General features: G+C 39.6%; 3 protein-coding genes across 3 annotated transcripts; all 3 read left to right on the top strand.

Annotated features, from left to right (window-relative positions):
• The first annotated feature begins 149 nt into the window (after positions 1-149).
• On the top strand, positions 150-2,862 carry LOC137189200 (tumor necrosis factor ligand superfamily member 13B-like). Its single transcript, XM_067598931.1, has 6 exons — positions 150-390; positions 516-603; positions 729-785; positions 869-981; positions 1,071-1,215; positions 2,237-2,862. The coding sequence occupies exons 1-6, from the start codon at positions 205-207 to the stop codon at positions 2,350-2,352; spliced, it is 705 nt and encodes a 234-aa protein (XP_067455032.1). The 5' UTR covers positions 150-204; the 3' UTR covers positions 2,353-2,862.
• A 269-nt stretch (positions 2,863-3,131) lies between these two features.
• LOC137189198 (transforming growth factor beta activator LRRC32-like) lies at positions 3,132-7,379 on the top strand. Its single transcript, XM_067598927.1, has 2 exons — positions 3,132-3,256; positions 3,433-7,379. The coding sequence occupies exons 1-2, from the start codon at positions 3,167-3,169 to the stop codon at positions 5,314-5,316; spliced, it is 1,974 nt and encodes a 657-aa protein (XP_067455028.1). The 5' UTR covers positions 3,132-3,166; the 3' UTR covers positions 5,317-7,379.
• A 2,290-nt stretch (positions 7,380-9,669) lies between these two features.
• Positions 9,670-21,413, top strand: LOC137188890 (uncharacterized). The gene is made up of 10 exons (XM_067598475.1): positions 9,670-10,614; positions 11,155-11,287; positions 12,615-13,773; positions 13,987-14,120; positions 14,263-14,426; positions 14,734-14,888; positions 15,127-15,212; positions 15,320-15,400; positions 18,321-18,389; positions 18,726-21,413. Exons 1-10 carry the CDS (start codon positions 10,474-10,476, stop codon positions 19,565-19,567), a joined length of 2,964 nt encoding a protein of 987 aa, XP_067454576.1. The 5' UTR covers positions 9,670-10,473; the 3' UTR covers positions 19,568-21,413.
• Positions 21,414-21,423: the final 10 nt, after the last annotated feature.

Raw genomic sequence — 21,423 nt, 5'->3', positions numbered from 1 at the left:
TTTCACAGGAAGTTTCACAATACATGGCAAATTTGGCCGTAACCTTCATACAATCCAAATGAGTTCCATCTTGAGAAGCAGAGAGAAGATAGTTCCTCATTTAGAAGCAAATTTTGAAACTGAACATTTCAGGTTTCCGGGGTTAACTGATGTGTGACCTCGCCCATTTAAGTAACATGAGGACATGAGTCTGCAAGTCTCAGTATGCTTTACAATACTTTATTATCACTAACGGCATTTATGTTTTGTCTTAGTCTTTTCCTGGTGCACAGAGCCAGTGTTTTAGAAAATGATTTTCGCAAACTCCAAGGGGATATAATTCTACAATTAAATCAGCCACGTTCTGAGGGAGTCAATGGGAAAATGGCCAAGATGTCTAAAACAAGGGAGGTATGTCACTGATTATGCAGGATGGAGTCATCTTGGACATTGTACTACTGAGATTTATGCCATTAGTGATTATTCAGATAGCGCTGCAATAATACATTTTCTCTTAATGCTTTGTTTTCTCTCAGGACATAAAGCCAAGTACTATCCAAATAGCTCAGAGTTCTCTGAAGATATCTTCTAGGAGAGTAAAACGGGAACAGGGCAGCTGCAGAGGTGGGTTGGAGCTGAGAACTGAAAATGTTTCCATTAGTTACGGTTTAATCTGGTAGTGAGACCATAAACAGTATATGCTAAGTTAATAAAATTAAAGTATTATGTTTGTTTCCTCCTCTTGCCAGCTCCAACATCGTTTCTGCAGTTAACAGCTAATACTAACAAACAGCCAAGCATAAGAGGTAAAACTAAATTCAAATCTTTGGCTTTAACATTGCACTGTCTGCCATTATTTTGAATAAGTGTATCTTGCCTTCTCTCATAGGAAATATAACAGAGATCCCTTGGACAGTTTCTGCGCAGCAAGGAAATGCAATTTCAGCTAATGAAAACAGAATTGTTGTCCAAGAAGATGGTTATTACTTGGTGTTTGGACAAGTATTGTGTCACTGTAACTCAAGCATAACTAAATTGATACTGAATTGATTTGTTCCAACTATTCTGCTAATGTTCTGTGTAATTCACAGGTTTTGTTCAAAAGCCCCAGCACAGTTATGGGACATGTAATTCGAAGTTGGGGTTCCGCTACATCAGGGAGAGGTTCAACAGAGCTCTTGCGCTGTCTGCAAGAGATGCCCGATGGAACTGCTGCCAATACGTGCTACACTGCAGGTCAGTAAGGCACTAATAGTGGCCTGAACTGAGGCTGTTTAAAGGAACAGTTTGACATTTTGAGAATACTTTGAGCTTATGGTAAATGTGAAGAGCAGAAACTGGAAACAGGCAGTCTAGCTCAGACAAAAGCTAGAAAAATCCATCTACCAGCACTCCTTATATATCTTATTTGTTTAATCCATCCAAAAAAGGCAGTATAAAAATGACACGTTGTGGTTGTGCAGGTGGTTATGTTCTTTGCCACCAACAGTGACTTCCTGGAGTCTTGTCATTACCCTGAGAGCCCACAAATAGTCTGTCACATATCGCCTATGTCATTTTTACACTTGGATTTTTGTACTATTATATAAAGGAGACATGATCTGTTAATTTTTGAGCTTCAGTGGTGCTAGTAGGCAGAATTTCCTACCTTTGGACTGAGCCAGGCTAGCTGTTCCCCCCATTCCTAGTCTTTGTGCTAAGCTAGGCTAACTGTAGCTTCATATTTACTGTACAGACATGAAAATATAAATCTTCTCATCTAACTCTCAGCTTGAAAGCGAAAAAGTTGAAAAATCTTGAACTATTCCTTTAACTTATGCAGCCTTGCCTGTCTGTATGTACAACTGTAGGTTCAAATGGCAGCTCTCTTTCAATAACGATGTAAAGATCAGTGACAAATTCAAGCAAAAACCTTAATAATGAGAGGAGAAACAACTGCAGATGTGGTTTGACAAGTATGAAAATGATGTAAATCATATTCTACAGCCTTCTCGGTCACTAGATCTCATACTAGATTAACACCTTAGAGATTTTGTAGCAATGTGTCAGACAGCACTTTCACAACACCATCATCAAGCTGCTAAATGAGGGAATATCTTTTGTGTTCAATCTCAGTAGAACATCAAAAGAGCATCGAAGCTCTTGGTGGTGGCCTCGCTGAGACACATCATATCTGTTTTTCATCTTATTTGTCATCCATCTTGTGTTCCTCTGGTGACTTCTTTTTGAACTGTACAATATGTGTCCTCTGTTATAGGCATAGTGCAGCTGCATCAGGATGATGAGCTAGAACTGGTGATACCGTACAGGCCCCAAGCCCTGATCTCCATGGACGCAGACTCAACATTTTTTGGTGTCATACAGCTGAACTGAAACAAAGCATGAAGCATGAAGACGATAACTGCGCAGCTGGTTGTCGCAGGATATAGAAGGCTGACAGTGAGCTGTGTGAGGGGATGCTGATAAAGGATGGAGTGACAGCAGCAGGAAAACTGAACATTGCAGCCTCTTGGGAGCTCAGAAAGAGACATAACGAACTTTTTAAATCAACATCCTATCTGTCAGTGTTTAAAAAAAAAACAGTTACTTTTTTGAAATCCTTTAAAGCATTCAAGTGTCTCTTTCAGTTAGTCCACCTGCACGGCCATCTCCTGACATTGTTTATGTGTGCTACCACCTCCTTTCATCAGCCTATTTTAACATGTCTCTTTATACCTTGTTGGGGGCTTCCCTCCAGCTCCACCTCTTCACTGTCTGTCTGTTTATTTGTTCCTCTTGTCTATTTTAGAACGGTTTCCGTTTTCCTAAGACTTTGTCAGGAACAAACAATGGTGTAAATTTATATCGCTCAGGAGGAGGTGTTTTCCAGTTGACACGAAACTCCTCAACACTGTAAATGTTTAAATAAATCATGTTAAAAGAAAAATTTATATAAAAACGTGTCCATCTTTATCTAAAAAAATGTTTTTAACCAAGTTAGAATTCCCAAAGCTTAATAGAATGTGATATATCTATGGTCAAGCCTTGATTGTCTAAATATAGTATCCACAATGCCTATCTGGTGTCCACAGCTGTTTTCTGCCTCTCTTTTTTTATGAAGCGTGGCTATAAGAGGGTGTGTATGTGAGTGTGTATGTGAGCTCTGACAACAGTGGTGGTACAGTTTAACAGAGGCAACAGAGGGAAAATGGTCAGACACATGTTCTCTAATCTCCTACTACTCTGGTCACTCAGCCATGAGATTTATGCAACTGGACTAACATATGGTGATCCAAAGGTAGGCTTAAAATGATTAATGTAAATGCTAAATATGTAAAAGCATTGCAATGTATTCAGTTGTTGTTGAACCTTTACTAGTTTTGCGATCTTAAAAAAAAAAAAACTGTGCAGGTTGTTTGACTTCGTTTCCATGGTTAACTCCTTGATTATGATTAATGTTCCTTTCATTTCAAGGAGCAGTCCTGGAACAACCACAACCTCTCTTCTGTCCCTCTGGATTTGGATGTGAGGCTTAGAAAACTAGACCTGTCCAATAACTTCATCAGACAGTTGCACACACTTGGTTTGCCATACTTGGAGCAGCTGGACCTGAGCTGCAACCAGCTGGATCTCATCTCCGAAGGGGCTTTTGAAAACCTGGCTCAACTTGAAGAGTTGAATTTGTCCAGAAATGCGCTGAACAACAACCTTGGCAGTAACAGCAAAGCCCTCCAATCCATCAGTAGACTGAGGAGTTTGGATATATCAATGAACGGCCTGAGTGATAATGCGGTGGAGCTGTACCTCCGAAACAAACCGTCTCTTGATCAACTGAAGATGACCGGTAACGCTTTAACAAGTCTTACACACAACTTCTTCAAAGAAAGTGAAAGTTTGAGGGTCATTACTATTGATGACAATCTGATATCAGCGATTGACCAGGGCACATTCGAGCCATTGACCCACTTAGAAACACTTAACTTGGCCAAAAATAATCTTGCCCATATCTGTGATTTTAAATTACATCAAGTTAAATATCTGAATCTCAGTAGAAATTCAGTAGAGTTCTTTGTTACACATGAGGATAACCAGTTGTACAGACTTGAAATTCTTGATCTGAGCTATAACAAACTACTTTATTTCCCAATTGTTCCAAAAATGAACAGTTTAAAGTATCTTCATTTACAGAATAACATGGTTGGTGCCCTGAATGCAGAGGCAACAATTGTGTCAGAAGCCAATTTTCTTTATAATGAGATTGTAGGTCAGGGTGACGTTAGAGTACAGAAAAATGACCTACACGCAAACTGGAGGCTGATGCCACTGGTTCATATTGACTTGAGCTATAACCACTTCAGATCTTTCCCACTGGAGACTTTGAGCCTTCTCTCGTCTTTAGAAACACTGAATTTCAGTCATAACTGTGTTCAAAACATCATCTGGAATGTTAGAAATGATAGTGAATCAGGATACGATCGTCAGCTTTCCTTTTCTTCCTTAAAGTACCTTGACCTGCAAAGCAATGGACTTGTATCTATTTCCCCTCTCTTCCTCAAGACACTCACACAACTAGAGACATTAAATCTGCAAGACAATTCTGTGCAGCCTTGTTCTCCCAAGGACCATTTGCCAAGCTCTCAGTCAGCACCGCAAATAAATCACAACACATCCTGCGTCGTCTTTGATCAATTAAGGACTCTTAAACACCTCAATCTTAAGGATAACAACATAAAGATGCTTCACACGAAGTCATTTCAGAAAACCTCTTTGGTTTCCCTCAACCTTGCAGGAAATCCACATATGGTAATGCATGTGGATGCACTAGCGGGTGTGCAGGAAAGTCTTCAGTCCTTGACTATCAGTGAAATGAACATGACCAGCTCTGATCTATCTTTCCCCTGTATGCCAGCGTTAACCCAGCTGAACATATCAAACAACAACCTGGACATCATGCCCAGCAGTTTGACTTGCTCACCCCTGACAGAAATCGACATAAGAAATAATGCTTTCGTGTCTTTAAACCAATCCTTGATTCTTGCTTTATCTGCACACCTCAATATGATGCACATTAGTGGGAACTATTTTAACTGCTGTGACAGTAAATGGCTGACCATCCTAAATGAGTCGCAGATTGAACTGCCTGACATCAGTCAAGCTGAATGCTTCACAAGTGTTAGTAACATTATGGTCACAGAGTATTTGAACAGTTCTGAAATGTATTGCTTGTTTCATACAAAAACGCAGGAAATTCACTTTGTGCAAATGATCATAATTGTTTCAATTGTAACTGTAATAGTAACAGTGTTCATCATATTTACCAGAAAAGTGTGTTGCAGTCACAGACCAGGCATAGTGTGATATAAAATCTGTTTTTGTTGATTTATTGTGTATATTGTTCCATATGGGTTACATATGTAGTGTATATACTGTACACAAACCAAATGAGAAACTGGAGAACAGACTGCAGTCACTGATGCATATTTCCTGAGTGTCATTTTGCATGACTAGTTTCACTATAAACAACAGTGGGGTCTAATAACTGCTCAGGCTGTACCTGTTTTACAATTTCAATGAAGAAGTATGAAGAATGCAGTGAAGACTTGATTTCATTGCACATTACTTGTCTGTGGGGTATGCATCACGCTGTGCGACCTGAGTAGCTGAAATATTGTGATTAAATTTGGCTTTATCGACTCCCAAGCTGTTTGGTTACAGTGCGTGCCAAATCACTGTTTTGCCCATTCTTCATTGTGAAATGTTTGCAACTAAAACTTTAACCTTGGCTCAAATTTGTATGACGTCTGTGAAGGCTTGCACAACATTCCCCAGAATGAGGACAGAGCTCCTGAACAATTCAACCCAACGCCAAGTAGGGACCTTGTAAGAGTTCTTTTATGAACATAGATACTAAATAAAAAAAAGCTTATTTTACAGTGTGTATATATATGAGATTGATTTTTATAAATATCATTATCTGCATTTGTTTGTGTTTTGTTATGCATGATTTATGTGGTACTGACCCTGAGAGACTGTCATCAAATGTTGTGGTAAATCTGGCAACAGTTATGCTGTACATAATAAACAGAATTTTTATTCATCAACAGCCTTTATTTTAGAATATGAATCCCAGTTTCTTTTTCTATGAAATAAATCGCTGAGGTTTGGGTGGGTAAGAATTTCTGTTTTTGTGAATTTATGTTTTTAGTTGAGCAACTTGAATTCCACAAAGTCATAAAATATTGATTGGATATTGATTAGCTTGCATTCAGTTTGAGGTGCATTCTAACGCAATAATCTGACTGACTGAGTTTGGATCTAGGAGAAAGAAGAAAATAAGACAACTCTATGTAGCACATAATCATTGAAATTAGGTTAAACTAACAACACATGAATTCACTTTGAATTTCATCTCACCCCATTGATACACAGACAATGATTATGACCTTAATGCTGGTGAAAAATAGCATGTTCCAGATGTAAAATGCAGATTTTATTATGATCTCAATAAGGGTGCATGGAGGAGGAACTGCTGTTGCAGGAGGATATCCTGTTGAGCAATCCTTTTATTGTCCCTCTCCTTTAAAGTGACACAGAAGTGCCATTTTGAAATTCTTGTGCCCATTACCACTTTGTCCACTGGGTAGAGTCGGGGCTTAGGTCTATGATTCCAGCATTAGTGTCAAAGAGCCAGGATGCCTATCAATCTGGCTCTTGAGCAATATAACTGTAGGAAATGTCTTTCTTGCCCCACCCACAAGATTTAGGTACTAGATCAAGTAGCAGCTTGACAAGTCCAAGCAAAGAACACTCAAAGAAAAGAACATTGTGTGGATAGTATTAGTAAAACCATAGGAATGCAAATAGCAAAATGTATTCATTCTTCTACTTGGTGGTTAATGGTAGCTGGCATTCAAGCGTTATAGCAACAGCTTGTTTGTTAGCACATAACACTAAGTACTGAAAACTAACATTACCAGCAGTCTCTCCCTCTGGGCCAGTGGTTCTCAAAGTGGGGTTCTGGGACCACCAGGGGTCCTTAAGGGGGTCCCCAGCAAAAAAGAGGAATAATTTATTTTCACTATAATTCCATCTATAAGTAACACAATGACATAATGTGTGACTATTTTGGTCATGGGTTTTATACACTTTCTGTAATAAAACATGTAAAAGCCAAAATCAGATATCAGATGGGGGATCCTGGGACAAAATCTTATCGGATGGGGGTCCGTGGTCTAATTTTTGTCAGTTTAGGGGTTCTTGACGTGAAAAGGTTTCAGAACCACTGCTCTAGGCTAACTATATTTCCAGTAAACCCCATCCTTACAGGACTGTTACCCTTGTCCAATTAAACACGAAAGTATGGACATATTTCTTAATAAAGATCATTTTATCTTACATTGTTGATATCTGGTTCTTGTATAGCAAGTCACTTGATTAAGAAAATCCTTTCTTTTTTCAGATTTATCTCCTCTGCTGAAAAAGTATCCCCTAACTACTCAGCATCCAGCTGTTTCTTCTGCTTCCATTTCCTGTTTTATTTTCCCATTGTGGAAATATGCTGACCCTAAATACATTGTAATCCGCCCACCTAACACATAACTATAGTCTTGGTAGAAATAGCATTTGATTGAAGAAAACATTACCATGATCCATAATACAGAAATCACCCTAATTATATCCCTTACAATAGGTCGACAGTATCTCAATTGTTTTCCAATTTTCCTGTTTCTATCCACTGAACACAAGAGTATAATAATTAAAGGAAACTTCTTTGAACTATTCAATTCACCTCTTGTAATATAGGGTCTGAGGTCAATGTAAAAGATGCTCCCAAGAAAGCATTATTATAAGAGGCCGTCTTAATTTCCTCAACCCTTGACCAGATGTACCAGTAAAATACTCCATCCCTGTAATTAAGGCAGATTTACTGTGTGAATCCACAGATAATTAGATGTGATGGGATGCATTACATCCCAGTGGGATTAAATTGAGCCTATCCAGAGGTCCCTCATGGTCTATTTGTGGATTTCCTTTATCACAAGAGTTCATGACCTGCACTGTTAACTCAGATTAGGTGATTTTAAAGATCCCCTCCAGACATGTTTTAAGATAAAATACTCTACTTTGAATAATAATTTGTGTCTGATATGGTTTTTCCACAAAAAAAAGTACAATTATTTTGTTAAAATCCTTAAAATGGCATCTACTCCTTTTCTCTTATTAAAAATTCCAGAATCTATAAAAATGCAAATATATTTCATTTCAGAAGTTTAAATGCTGGACACAAGATGTCTCCTACTTCACTGTAACGTCCATTCTCAGTGCGCTGGTGGCTTCAAGTTTCCACATCACACTTGTGTAAGTTGAATATTGGACCAGGATTGGCTTCCTAACTATTTGTGATGGCACAAATCATGCTTGTAGGTCCACCCCTTGAGCACAGAGAAACGTCCCACTTTCAGCAGATGAATGTAAGAACAGCCTCCCAGTGTCAAACTGTGCACATACAGTGGGGTCCAATAGTCTGAGACCACTAGTCAAGACACTTTTTTGCATTTGTTTCGAATGTAATACTATTTTTTTCATTACAAGTGATAATATCAGCTTAACAAGTTGATTGAAAAGTTGAATCTTTGACAAAATGTACATCAATTTCAGAATATCCTAGTATTTGCTATGTCCCCCTTTTGCTTTAATGACAGCATATACTCGAGCTGGTATGGGATGCTTGGCTTTCTCAGCCTTAAAGTGCCCCCATAAATGTTCAATGGGGTTGAGGTCAGGTGACTGGAGGAAAGTCCAGGACAGCCAGGACTCCTTGGTCTTCTTTGGTGTTCAAGTAGTTCTTGCAAAGTTTTGAGGTGTGTTTGGGGTCATTATCCTGCTGCAGTATGATTCCTTCTCCACAAAGATGTAAACCAGAGGGTAAAGCATGTCTCTGAAGAATGAAGTGGTACTTCTCCTTGGTCAGGATGTTGTCAATTTGGTGCAGGTGTCCAACTCCAGAGTAGGCAAAACACCACTAGACTTGAATATCCCCAGCACCATGTTTCACTGACAGTTTGATACACTGCAGTATCATTCTCTCTCCTTGTATACACCCTTCTTTTCCTGCCATAAATCTAAAACTTGGATTCATCAGTAAGTAGGGTTTGGGTTTTAGACTTTTTTTCTCGTCATCCACTATGAAATGCTGGTATTTCTTAACCCACCCTAAGCGTTTGGCCTTGTTTTCCCTCCTGAGAAGTGGCTTGGAAACTGCTACTCATCCTCTGAGATTACAAGACAGCCTTCTTTTAACAGTACTTTTGCTGATTGGAGTCTTCTTTAGTTAGCAAAATGATAAAGTTGCTTTTCTATCTCTCAGCTTGATGTATTGATCTTCTGACATTGTGGTCACTTTTGGTCTGCCTGATCATGCTTTAGATACAACTGATCCAGTTTCTGCAAAGCGTTTTAGAGCTCCATGCACTGCCCACTTAGTAACATTTAGTCCTGCCATGATTTGATGCTGAGAAAGCCCCTCTTTGCTTAGAATAACAATTTGACTTTAACACTTTCACTTATTTCGGATGCCATGTTTCCCATGATCACAACACTACTTAGTAAGCAATGATCAGCTGGAAACTGGTGAACACTGACTGCAAATTGAATTACTTTATTGAGCCTCTGATGAGTAGATCAAATCCACCTGAGTGTCATCTGGATGCTTGCTTCAATGGAAGAGATACAAGGAAATCTGACCTTTTGTACAAAGGAGTGAAGTTGGTCAATGCCACAAATTGGCTTAAATTTGATTGCTAACCTAGAAATAGGTCAGCAATAAAATAAAAACACTCTCCGGTTACTTCCAGGTTTAGGTGAAAGCATTAGAGATTTTCAGTGTGGTTAACTGTGCACAATGAAACTCAAACATCCAGCTGTAGGAACAAGAAGAAAAACACATTTTTGAGTTGACTTGGTACACAGTTCTGGCAGTTCAGCAGCCAGCTGGCTGCATCAGGAAGAGAGGATCCCGGCCTTGCCGCCAATAAAAGCCCCCATTAAGGTTCATTTGGTGATTTTTGTTTTTTTTTAGTCCACACTGCCCTGAAAGGATAAAAAAAGGATAAGACAGCCAACAAGGCTGCTTGAAAATGTTTTAAAAAGTCAGGAGAAGCTGAAGAAAGAGCAGGACACCCACAATCAGTAACGTTACCAGACATTTCCTTCAAATGAGTTAACCACTTGGGTATCAAAATCTAGCGAGTAGAGGTTTCCAACATGGCGGGATCAGGCCCCTCGTTGTCTACCGGCTGTCGGTAACGGTTAGCGGAAGAAAGAGCAGGACACATATCGCTGACAACCGCGACTGGGAGAACAAAAAACGCGTCCTCGCTCGTTTTTTCTCTGTGGTAACTGCCCATACACAGAAAACATACAGCTTGTTAACTACTTAGCAGGCTAATCATTGGCAAGCTAGCAGAGCGCAGAGCCCGGGCTCCGGCAGCAGCAGCAGACATCTCTCCGACCATCATGATTCCTCAGCAGCAGCCGGTCCAGCGCCAGCCTCACCCCTCCATCATCAGCCAGAGAGTGCAGCTAACTTATAAACTGTTCTTGCTGGAAAATGCTCGCAACACACTTGAACAAGAGCTTCGCAATTTAACCAACAAGGTAAAGTTATCATCCGTTTACTTTGCGCACGGTTGTAATGATTGTCTGAAAATGAATTTAGCTAGCAAGCCGTCAGTTCAAATCGTATCGTTATTGCGTAAAAATGACACAGCTGAATTATAATGTGGCTCGCTAGTTAATTAGCTGCGATAGCAACAATTTAATTATATAAAACTGCACGTTAAGGACGCGAGTTATGATTATTTTCATCACCCATCACTAATTTTTGAATTGCTTGTTGAGTGAAATCTCAGAAAATAGTGAAAAAGTAGTCAGTAGCCAGTTGAGTAAGATACATTATAGTCCAAAAAACCCAGATATTCAAGTTCCAATTATATAAAATGAGGGAAACAGAAAATCTGTTAATTAAACTGTTTAATCAATGTTGTTGATTAATGTCTTTTGCTTGATTAATCATTTAATCAGATAGGATCCACCAACCAATTACTTAAGTACTAACTGTTACTTCTATTTTGTAAAAGCAAAAAAGTATTTTTCCTTCTTCCACCATAACTTAAACTTGTTTCACTCCTCCCTCAGGCCTATGAAGATGTCCAAGGTTTCTTGAATTCATCTTTTTCCACCTGTGTGTCCAGTGATCTCGCAAAGGCCTTGGATGTGAGATGTCAAGCTATTGACAAGCTCTCAGCTTCATTAAAGGACCAAGCACTTGGTAAGTTAAAGGTTGTATTTGTACGAATCAGAAATTCCTCCTCATTAGTGACATCGGTGGCCGTTAAATGAGCTGCAGTCTTCATCTCGTTGCTTGTGCCCGCTTATGGAGAGCAGCGGTGCGAGACTGTTGCAGGTGATGTCTTTTTCCATGCTTACACTTGTCATAATTACATAAAAGATCTCTTAACGTTGTGTTTTGCACCATGTTTCAGCAAAGCATCTCTCACTCCCAGTCAGTGGATGATGGAGGAAGCTAGCCGCCTCATTAGCTGGAGAGTTAATATCTGCAAGGTGTTTCTAGTCAGATAGCACCATTTTTTTAGTTGACGTTAGTGGGAGAGAGGCAAGGCACTCAGGAGCGTGCAAAAACGTCATAACAGATAGCAGTGTTTTCCCTAAAGGGACGAGGCACATGGGATGGCATATTTGTGCGGTTGGCTTCAGTCAGGTGGCGCAGCAGGTGTTCTGCAATTTATATATGCATTCAAATTTTTGTTTGCTTGGTATATTCAAGACTTAAAACAAAGTGGTCACAAGGAGAGGATGACTTAATTGGCTGTATTTATTGCCTAAAAATAAGCTGTCTCTCTCCCTTCTTCCCCTTCTGTATTTTTGCTTGACTCCAGAGTTTTGGAGAAAAACGTTGATATATTTGTTTGTCCGTCACCCGTGTTAGAGCTTTTTCTCTTTTTAGGGGGTGCCATGCTCACGTTAGCTAACCTGCATCCCATATGCTCTCGCTCTCGCTCTGCAGTAATTTAAAGGGATAGCAGTGGCATTTGCATCACATCAAGAGTTTCCCAGGCAACGACACAGAGGTTGACTCACATTTCGGAGGCTACCAAACGCTATTGATTATTGATTTCTGAATGAATGAATATTTGGTGTTATTTTTGGCATTCAAAAAAAATATTTTTTTGGCCTGGTGGGAGTGCTCGTTGGCCCGGTGACCCCTGTACAATTATAGGTGAAACACTGGATAGAATAAAAATAATAAATAGGATAATAAATAGAAATCAGTCCACAGGCCGTTACAGTCAACCAAAAAAGTCACAACCCGGTCTCTCACTGGCAATAAAAATATGATTAATACATGTAAATTGCTTTACAGTTCTTACATATAGAACCTTAAAGAATGATTAAGTTTTAGCTGCTAATGTGACATTGCAGATATCTAAAGTGTAAGACCACTGTATTGACATTGCGGTATTGTATCAATCTCTTGTCCACCGCCAGCATTACAGGTATCCAATGTGTGATTTAGGAAAATATTTGCAGTGCAACTTTGTTTAAATAAACACCCCCTCTCCCTGCTTTCTTTACAGAGCCACCGGTTTGTGTACAGCCTAGTGGTAAAAACGGAGTGAGAACAAACCAGCTTCAGCCACTCAGAGGCAAATGGATCCTAAAGACAGATGTTCTCAAGTTTGGGCCCATGTTGCAGAATTCACTTATGGCGAGCTCCATAGCCAAAGCAGTCCATGTGCTTGGAGCCACACTTCCCCATCAGCAGCTGAAACACTTTCTCAACCCCCAGCCTACAGCCAGCCAGGAGGATGACATGATACGCCGCGTCTCGTCCAGCTACAACAGCGCTGTTGTGGCTACAAGCTTGTCCAGTCACATAGAGGCTGAAGAAAAAGAAAAAGAAGTTGTTTTTGAGGAGAAACGCCAACTAGAGGCTGCGATTCTACCTCCCCCCACCATTCAGAGTCCCAAGATGAATGCAGAGAGGCCACCACTACTACTACCTCCCATTGAAGCTATACTCGCAGAGATCAGTAACCCTCAACCCAGGAACGTAACACCACTAATCAGCTGGGGACGTGAGGATGATATCCAGGTGCAACACCAAAAACAAACATCTTCTCAGCTGCTGCACTTCCTCCGAGCAAAAGCTAAAACCATGGGTGCACTGGAGGTCAGGGTCATGGAGTGGAACAAAAATTGTACCAAGGCTTCAAGCTCGCCACAGTCATCATCTCCCACCATCAAAAGCTACCAATTCAGACAGGGCATGGCAGATGATCTTATCAACACACTAGCTCCGAAAACATTGCTTGCAGACGTGGAAAACGAAGCCCCAGTCTTCAGGGTTAAACGTGTCGAGTCAAGCGGTTCTCTGACTTACACTTGTGTGATTGCAACAAAGACTGAATTGTGGGATATTGGAGACATTTTCACAGAGGTGGGGCAGGCGAGCTCTGACGACAGCCCCTCGGAAAATGAAGACTGCCAAAATGAAACGGATCAGGTGGAGAAGTCATGTGTAAACATCAAGTGGGAAACCCAGTGCACAGATCCAGAACATGAGAACAATTCTGCTGGCGTAAAAACGCCAGCCACCAATAGTATAAACATTCCCGAGTTCCAAGTCCGGAGGTTTGAAGAGACCGAGGTTGTGGTGTCTCATATTGTCAATCCAGGCAGCTTCTACATCCAGCACGCAGACTCCCTAATGAAGCTGCAAGCCCTTGTCACAGAGTAAGTCACTCAGCATGGTTGGTAATCTCTCGCCTGCTTTTTCTCAGCTTTCACTGATTCCCTGATCACATTTACAGAACTTAAAGAGCCACTTATCCTTTTTGTTCATTACTGCTCTCTTTGTAGATTTTTCTTTTTTTCTTTTTTAATATTCCACATGTTTCTGGTTGTCATTATGTTTCTTTTTTTTTTTTTTTTTTTTCTCATTTGCAGCAGCTGGAAAGGCAGTAGTTCATATGCCGAGCAGAACTGCATTCCAGACATTGGAACCCAAGTAATGGGTTGGTTCCCTAAGCAAGAACAATGGTGCAGGGCTCAGGTGACGAAGATATGTGGAGTAAGTGGAGGTGGGTCCGGTTTTGTGTGTTTGGGATGGTTTTGCAAATGCGTACCTCTAGGTGGTAGCAGTGTCATTTAACTTGCCTGTAGCCAATCTTTAGCTCTAGCTGTCATGCTCTCTGTTTTTTGGGGGGGTTTTTTGGATGTAAGATAATAATGCCACGGATGGAGCTGCGAGTGAGACATCCATCAAGGTGGAGGTGAGGAGGCTGGACCATGGTGATACTGCCTGTCTGTCGCTGTTGAACATCAAGGAGATGACCCCAGAAATGGCCAACTTATCACTCCAGGCAGTGCAGGTCTCACTGGCAAATGTAGGTAGTTCTTTATTCATATAATGTCAATATCAGCTTCATGAATTTCAACATGTATGTAAAGTGGCACATAAACACCCTCACTGATGAACATGTTAAGATTTATCAAGACAGGATTGCAGATTATCCATCTCAGGATTTGCATACATAGAAATGGTTAATATACTGTGCTTTGCTGTGAGTGTAGACAGACTGGATTATTGGCATTTGTCCACACAATTAGTCACAGTCTTATCTATCGTTTAGTGATAAAGGAAATGAATTATCTCCGTTCATGGTATTTTGTGTCTTGTTTCCTCCCCCTTAGGTGATGCCTGTGAATGGGAGCAACTGGTCTGAGGAGGCAGTGGGCTGGTTCAGAGCAATGGTGCACAACAGGACGCTCTATGCCAGACTCTACCCACAGGGGCCCAAAGTTACAGTCGAGCTGTTCTTAGAAAAGGGAAAGCTCGGAGCTATGAGGTGCTTCAGTATGAAGCGCGGTCAATTAATTGTGCATCATAAATTAAAGACGATCTGTGTGGCAGCGGGGGTTGGGGAAGGAATTAAGTCTCACATTTATTGACACAACTAATGCTGTTACTAACAACAAGTATGCGGTTTTATTTTAACAGCTGTTGTTGTATAAATGTGTATATAGTGTTATGCGTCATAAACTGCACATATTGTTAACTATACTGTGGTGTTGTCTTCATTTTAGGAGGGGTGCATCACTGTCTTTGAGACTGGCCCAGAATGGACATGCTAGACACAACAAACTGAAGAATGTTGGTCTCATGAAAAGAAGTAAGCAGCTTTGAAAAAGAGTTAACCTCAGATTGCAAAACTAGGTTGCAGGTACATGACCAGAGTATCCCTCATTTTCACTCAAAATCTTGTGTTTGGCTTTTTAGGTGCTGTTCACATTAAAATGAGAAAACAGGACTCTGACTGGGAGAAGTACCTCATCTCATGCTACACTCAGAGTAGGAAGTAATCTAGGAAGCAGGGAACGTGTGTGGTTTTGTGACAGCCAACTAATGTCACATTTAAAACACAAAAGGAAGTCGTGCTGTGTAGCAGAAATCATTCTTAATTGAGAGCTTTAATTTTATCATCTAATTTAGTTTGACCATCTGTGTACAAATGCACACACAGTGGACTTTTAGTGAAGGCTACACATTGACAAACTGCTGTGATTGGCACGTTGCAGTACAAGAACAAATCAAGGATATTTAAATAAAATAAAACTGAAGGTATGGACTTTAGAGTAATCAGCTTTCTTGTGTATTTTTCTGTCTTACATTGCAGTTCATAACTAGTGAATGCAAGTGTAAAACTGCTGTCCTCTATTATTTAAATGTGATTTCTATTTTGGTCTTTTGCTTTAATATATTTTTTTTATTTTAGAGTCAAAAAGATGTTGACTTGATTGTCTTCAAAGGGATGATAAAGAGTAAAAATACAAAAATGGAATGTCCCAATTTTTTCTTCATAACCTTTTTTATACTTGAGAGGACGTCAATACCAAATTAGTGGTACATGTTGTATTATTTTGAACATTTCCTAACCTGTCAAGACAGTTTTGTGTGCCTGTGGTCTAAACTTTCCATAAAAGCAGGAAATCATTATTATTATTATTATGATTCCAACCACTAGATGGTGCCAGTTCAGTCAGATTACCTGCTCTCTATTAAGTGATACTTGGATTGTCTGTATGCCACAGTTCTTTTGTCAATCACCTTATTTTGATAATAATCATTATTAACAGTGTGTTGCCTCAGTTAATATTGAGTTCTTGTATAATGGCAGATCTATTATTTTGATTGTATGTCTCTGCTTTTGCAATAAAACTGTGTTATCTACAATTATACACCCCCATGTCTCTCTCCATATTGTAGAGTCGTGTATGTTCTGTACAGAGAATATAAATGAGGTTTAGTTCATTCAAAGAATTACCAGGCCACCCAAACCCTCCCACTACATCTGTCATAAGTGACGCAGAAACGCTGATGGCACAGTGAACTACTGCAGGTCATCTGATAGTGCATGACAAACAACCACATTGTGTTCTCAATGGTGTTCAGTTTGTTACTGTAAATTATTGTTTCTACTGTTATAGGGAGGAGTTTGACCAGAACAAACTGAGAAATCTCAAACTGGAGTTATGATTATTGTACTTTATAAGGGTCTGAGGTACAATGAGTTTGCAACTAACATTGTTAAAAGACTTCAAATGCTTTAGAGATGTATTTTATAGCAGCTGGCAGACACATAAACGGAATCAGAAACAGGTTTATTGCCAGGTAGGTTTGCAAACACAAGGAATTTGCCATGGTGTTATGGTGCATAACAACCAAAAAATAAACAGAGAAAATACAAGTATACAAAGTAAGAAAAAAAACTATTACTTTACCTCAAAAGTCAGATAATCAAAAATAATACAGATAAAATTTAATAGTGTAAAATCAGTAAGAATTCCTGTATATTTTAAGTGAAAAGAGCTGTTAGAGTTTGAAAAAATATTGTAATGCTGTAACTTTTACCTATAAAGTTGTGAAGTAGCCTTTAATCCAAATCACTGGATATGTGTTTTCCTGTGTTCACAAATAATTTTTATATAGTTATAAAAACACTGCAAACAAGTTTTATGTTATAAGTTCTTGATCAAATGTAGTTTTGGCCAAGATAAGTTTGCCTGTAAAAACATCACAACAGCATGTGGTATAAAATCAATTTGTTAGAATATATCGTATCTAGTGTTTATCAAGGCACACTGCTCTATGAAATACTGTTGTGTGCCTGATTTACAGTATTAATTTTGGTTTAGGTTACAAAAACAGCTTGAACAAACGAGATGACTAAATACACATTTTAAGCGGTCTTAATTAAATCTTGTGTATAAATTATCTTTTCATTAAGCCTGGCTTTCATTTTCCACTATGTTAATATTTGCGAGAGTTGAACAGTTTATGTATTCACTGGATAAATCTGCGAAACCTGTGCTCTCGATGACAGTGGCTCAGGTCAAAAGCTTCCTTCACTTCCCTGCCCTGCCAAGCACAATAAATAATGTGGCAGGCTGAGGCCTTTTGTGTCCACACAGATTCCTTCTTTTGCCCGGGGTAGGCGGAAATCGAGGCGTTTGATCTGAATTCTAAAGAGTCTTGTTGTAGCCCAATAAAGGACGCCATTGTATGTAAATAGTTTATATAAGAGCATATGACTGCTACGGTGCAGGGCAGTGGCTAGTGGCGGAGGAATGATTAGCATTTTCCAAACGCAGGGTGTTCTCAATCCAGCCTTTTGGTTTGCTAAAAAACACAATATTTTAATTCATTTCTGCCAGTTTTGTACACATTTTTGTGTACCACCACAGCTGAAGGTAAAATACATGTTCTATCCTTTAATTCTCTTTTATACTAACAATTAGTGTGCTGTAAGATCAGATTTGATGTGAGTGACGGCTGACATGCCACAGATGTCTTGATAAATACTTGGCATGATGTGCAAAGTATCATTTCCATGTATAGCAGCGATATTTGAACAAATCAGCTTTTAAAGAGTGTGATCATTTTATTTTTTTATCAAGTTTGTAGCCTTTCTTACAAACAATAGAGGTCTCTCACTTTTCCTAAAAAAACTCATAATGAGATGGATAACTTGCTGGTCCTTTGGAGATATTTGCTGGCAGTCTGTCTGCAAATGGGCTGTCGGTCAGTTTGGGAGTACAGTATTAATACAGAGTGAGAAAACCACGTGGCTCTGTGAATGTTTCGCAATTGGCTTTGACCTGTTGCGTCTTATGACGGTGCATGGTGGTAGGCCATCGCCCCTGCTTTTATACGGCCAACAGGCGACCTGGCAATTCCTGTCTGTTGTTCCTTACTCTGCCAAATCCAGCTTGATGCTCAGGCCACACCTCAAGATGGTCATCTTTGGACCCGGCGCTGCTTACGCCGCTTGCACCGCCGGCTGAGCCTGGTAAACCTCTAAAAACTAATGTTACAACAGTTAAACCTTTGCTAAATTACCATATCAAGTTGTTGTGCACAACTTTGAACAATGTTTAAGTTATTTAACCTGAGAAGCCAGTGCTACAAATGAGACTTTATGGCAATATAAAGGATAAAAGATGCAAGTTTTATTTAAACAAATTGGGTTATTTTACTTTTCCTGAGAGGCATTCTAGGCAATTTTGATCAAATATTATTATATTGCATTAATAAAATGGTTATAACAGTTGACCTTAAGCTAGAGCTGTAGCTTAGTCCACATCAGTGTAACCTTGACTGAATATTTAACCTTTGTTTTCTGCAGACCTGGAGGCGAAAATGAACTGGGGCACCTTTTATGCCGTGATCAGCGGCGTAAACAGGCACTCTACCGGCATCGGACGCATTTGGCTCTCAGTCATCTTCATTTTCCGTATTCTGGTCCTGGTGGTTGCAGCTGAGAGTGTTTGGGGAGATGAGAAGTCCGGCTTCACCTGCAACACCCAGCAGCCTGGCTGCGACAGCGTCTGCTATGACCAGTTCTTCCCCATCTCGCACATCCGTCTGTGGGCGCTTCAGCTTATCCTGGTCTCCACCCCCGCCCTGCTGGTGGCCATGCATGTGGCCCACCGCCGCCACATTGAAAAGAAGATCCTAAAGCGTACGGGCCGTGGTAGCCCTAAGGACGTAGAACACGTCAAGAACCAGAAGTTTCAGATCACCGGAGCTCTGTGGTGGACATACATGATCAGTATCATCTTCAGAATCGTCTTTGAGGTGGCTTTTCTCTACATCTTTTACTTGATCTATCCTGACTTTAAGATGGTGCGTTTGGTGAAGTGTGACTCATACCCCTGCCCCAACACCGTGGACTGTTTTGTCTCCAGACCCACAGAGAAGACCATATTCACTGTGTTCATGCTGTCAGTGTCTGGGGTGTGTGTGCTGCTCAACCTGGCTGAGGTGGTCTACCTCATTGGCAGGGCCTGCAGACGGTGTTTCCATGGCTCTGAGGAAGAGTCCAAAGTAGCTTGGATAAGTCAAAGATTGTCATCTTACAGGCAAAATGAAATCAATCAGCTGATAGCAGATCATCCTCTCAAGTCTAAGTTCACTGTGACCAAAAAGAGCCCGGCTGAGAAGGGTGAGAGGTGTTCTGCTTTCTAAGACTCTGCCTTTCCTATTCTCTTTAAACTAATAAACATCCATGGAGCATGTTGCTCTGCATTAATGTCACATAAACTGTATATATGATTATTGTCAGCATACACATTTATGTATTTATGTATCATTCGGTCAATCGCTTATTGATTCATCTGATTTTTTTTTCAGTTTTTACTGACATAAACAGTAATTGCTGTTGGAACTTGGAGCCAGTAGTGAAGTTTAAATACCATACCAGTGCAAAAACACCAATTTAAACACAGTTAGCGTTACGATTATCCATTTAACAAAATGACCCTATTTGTTAGATTGTTCTGATTTTCATGTTTCCAAGTGGTTTCCATTCATTTCAATACAGTTTGAAAACTAGCCTGAGTGGGTAGACTGCTCAAGCTAAAGAAACCAGAACAGTGAGCATCATGCTTTTATTTCTGGAGTTATTGTGTGATAATGCACTTTAAAGTAAAGGTTGGATTGAAAATCCTGCAGGTGTGGTGGGTTGGATAGATACTTATCTACTTTATCAGACAACAATCTTTAAGAACAAGCTTCACAAATCGATTTTCATACCACACTGAAATTAAAGGAAATGGGCGTCTGCCTGGAAGGCACAAAAACATTAAAAAAAAAACAATGATGAGCTTTGGAAAATCCCTAATACTCCAAAGCATACGTGATTTCTAGTAAATTGGCCAAAATGTGAAAAAAACACTGGTATGGACCTTTTTTTTTACAGAGGCGCAGATTATTGTAGAGATTAAAATGCTGGATAGGAAAGTGAACTTTGTCATTAACATCAAAAATATTGTTGTTACCGTATGTAGTAGACTGAGTCACATCTAGTGCAAAGTGATGGAGGAAAAAAAAGGCATTTATAAGTAGTGAATCGGTATAAGTAAAATGATTTGCAATAACACCGCTTTAAGCCAACAACAGTATAGCGTGATTTTATTGGACAGTTGTTGTCATTCGATTATGCTAAACCTGGTGCAGACTGCTGTAACTATTATGTAAGCTTGTTGGCATACTGCTATGGAAATATTAAAACAGATGGTGCTAGGAAACCAAAGAAAATTCTAAAATACTGTCTGAATATGATGTGATATGATTTACTTATGTTTTACAAATGTAAAAACCAGACTGACTATATATTAATGGCTACAGACAACTGTTCCTGGATATTACAGTACCACAAGTAGCAAGGAAAGAAAATTGAAATTTAAATACAGTTGTCCCTCAAACATGTATAACTCTTGACCTTTTAACAGTGGATAGCTCCTACCCAACAACCAAAAGGGTTTGGAAGTCTTTATTTCAGTAATCCTTCTCCTGGCCTCTCTCTATTCCCGATTCACTGACAAAAAGATACTATTAAACATGCCACATGATGTTGAACTGATGAAATGGCAAAACTTGTTTGCTGGGTCACCTTTCGAAGTTTGCAAATCCCAGTACTGTACATATCTAATCTCTTTGGATTTGTAAATCTTTGTACTTAATTGTAAATACTTACTTCATTGCAACTGTTAGTTCTGAGAAATGTTTGAAGTCGACCTACATTGTAACAGGGATCCGTCACTGTCAGACACTGGCACCTGCTTTTATTAATATTGACCTGTATTGTGTATTATTCTTCATCTCTGGTCCAGTAAGTTTAATGTACCATACATACGCTGGTATGTTTATACATCTGTTATTATGTTAACCTGTTTTTATACACATTGTAATGCATACAAAAACCCTTCTGTTGATGTGCCTAAATGTACATATATCAATTTATGATTTACAACCAGGTAAACAATCCAGTTAGAATATAAAATGGGTTGAAACTATATACTATCTGTACATAATGTAAAAAT

Source organism: Thunnus thynnus, chromosome 9 (assembly GCF_963924715.1).
Source record: "Thunnus thynnus chromosome 9, fThuThy2.1, whole genome shotgun sequence".
In the NCBI taxonomy this organism is placed as follows: domain Eukaryota; kingdom Metazoa; phylum Chordata; class Actinopteri; order Scombriformes; family Scombridae; genus Thunnus; species Thunnus thynnus.
Note: the sequence above shows the minus strand (reverse complement) of the source record. Positions and strands in the feature narration are given on the sequence as shown.

What these genes read in the sequence shown, in the direction of transcription:
- LOC137189200 (XM_067598931.1), top strand. Translation starts at nt 205, where the DNA reads ATGCTTTACAATACTTTATTATCACTAACGGCATTTATGTTTTGTCTT. An exon ending in AGATGTCTAAAACAAGGGAG is followed by an intron (nt 391 to 515) that starts GTATGTCACTGA and finishes GTTTTCTCTCAG; the next exon opens with GACATAAAGCCAAGTACTAT. An exon ending in CAAACAGCCAAGCATAAGAG is followed by an intron (nt 786 to 868) that starts GTAAAACTAAAT and finishes CTTCTCTCATAG; the next exon opens with GAAATATAACAGAGATCCCT.
- LOC137189198 (XM_067598927.1), top strand. Translation starts at nt 3,167, where the DNA reads ATGGTCAGACACATGTTCTCTAATCTCCTACTACTCTGGTCACTCAGC. An exon ending in TAACATATGGTGATCCAAAG is followed by an intron (nt 3,257 to 3,432) that starts GTAGGCTTAAAA and finishes TTTCATTTCAAG; the next exon opens with GAGCAGTCCTGGAACAACCA.
- LOC137188890 (XM_067598475.1), top strand. Translation starts at nt 10,474, where the DNA reads ATGATTCCTCAGCAGCAGCCGGTCCAGCGCCAGCCTCACCCCTCCATC. An exon ending in GGAAAGCTCGGAGCTATGAG is followed by an intron (nt 14,889 to 15,126) that starts GTGCTTCAGTAT and finishes TCTTCATTTTAG; the next exon opens with GAGGGGTGCATCACTGTCTT. An exon ending in TGCACCGCCGGCTGAGCCTG is followed by an intron (nt 18,390 to 18,725) that starts GTAAACCTCTAA and finishes TGTTTTCTGCAG; the next exon opens with ACCTGGAGGCGAAAATGAAC.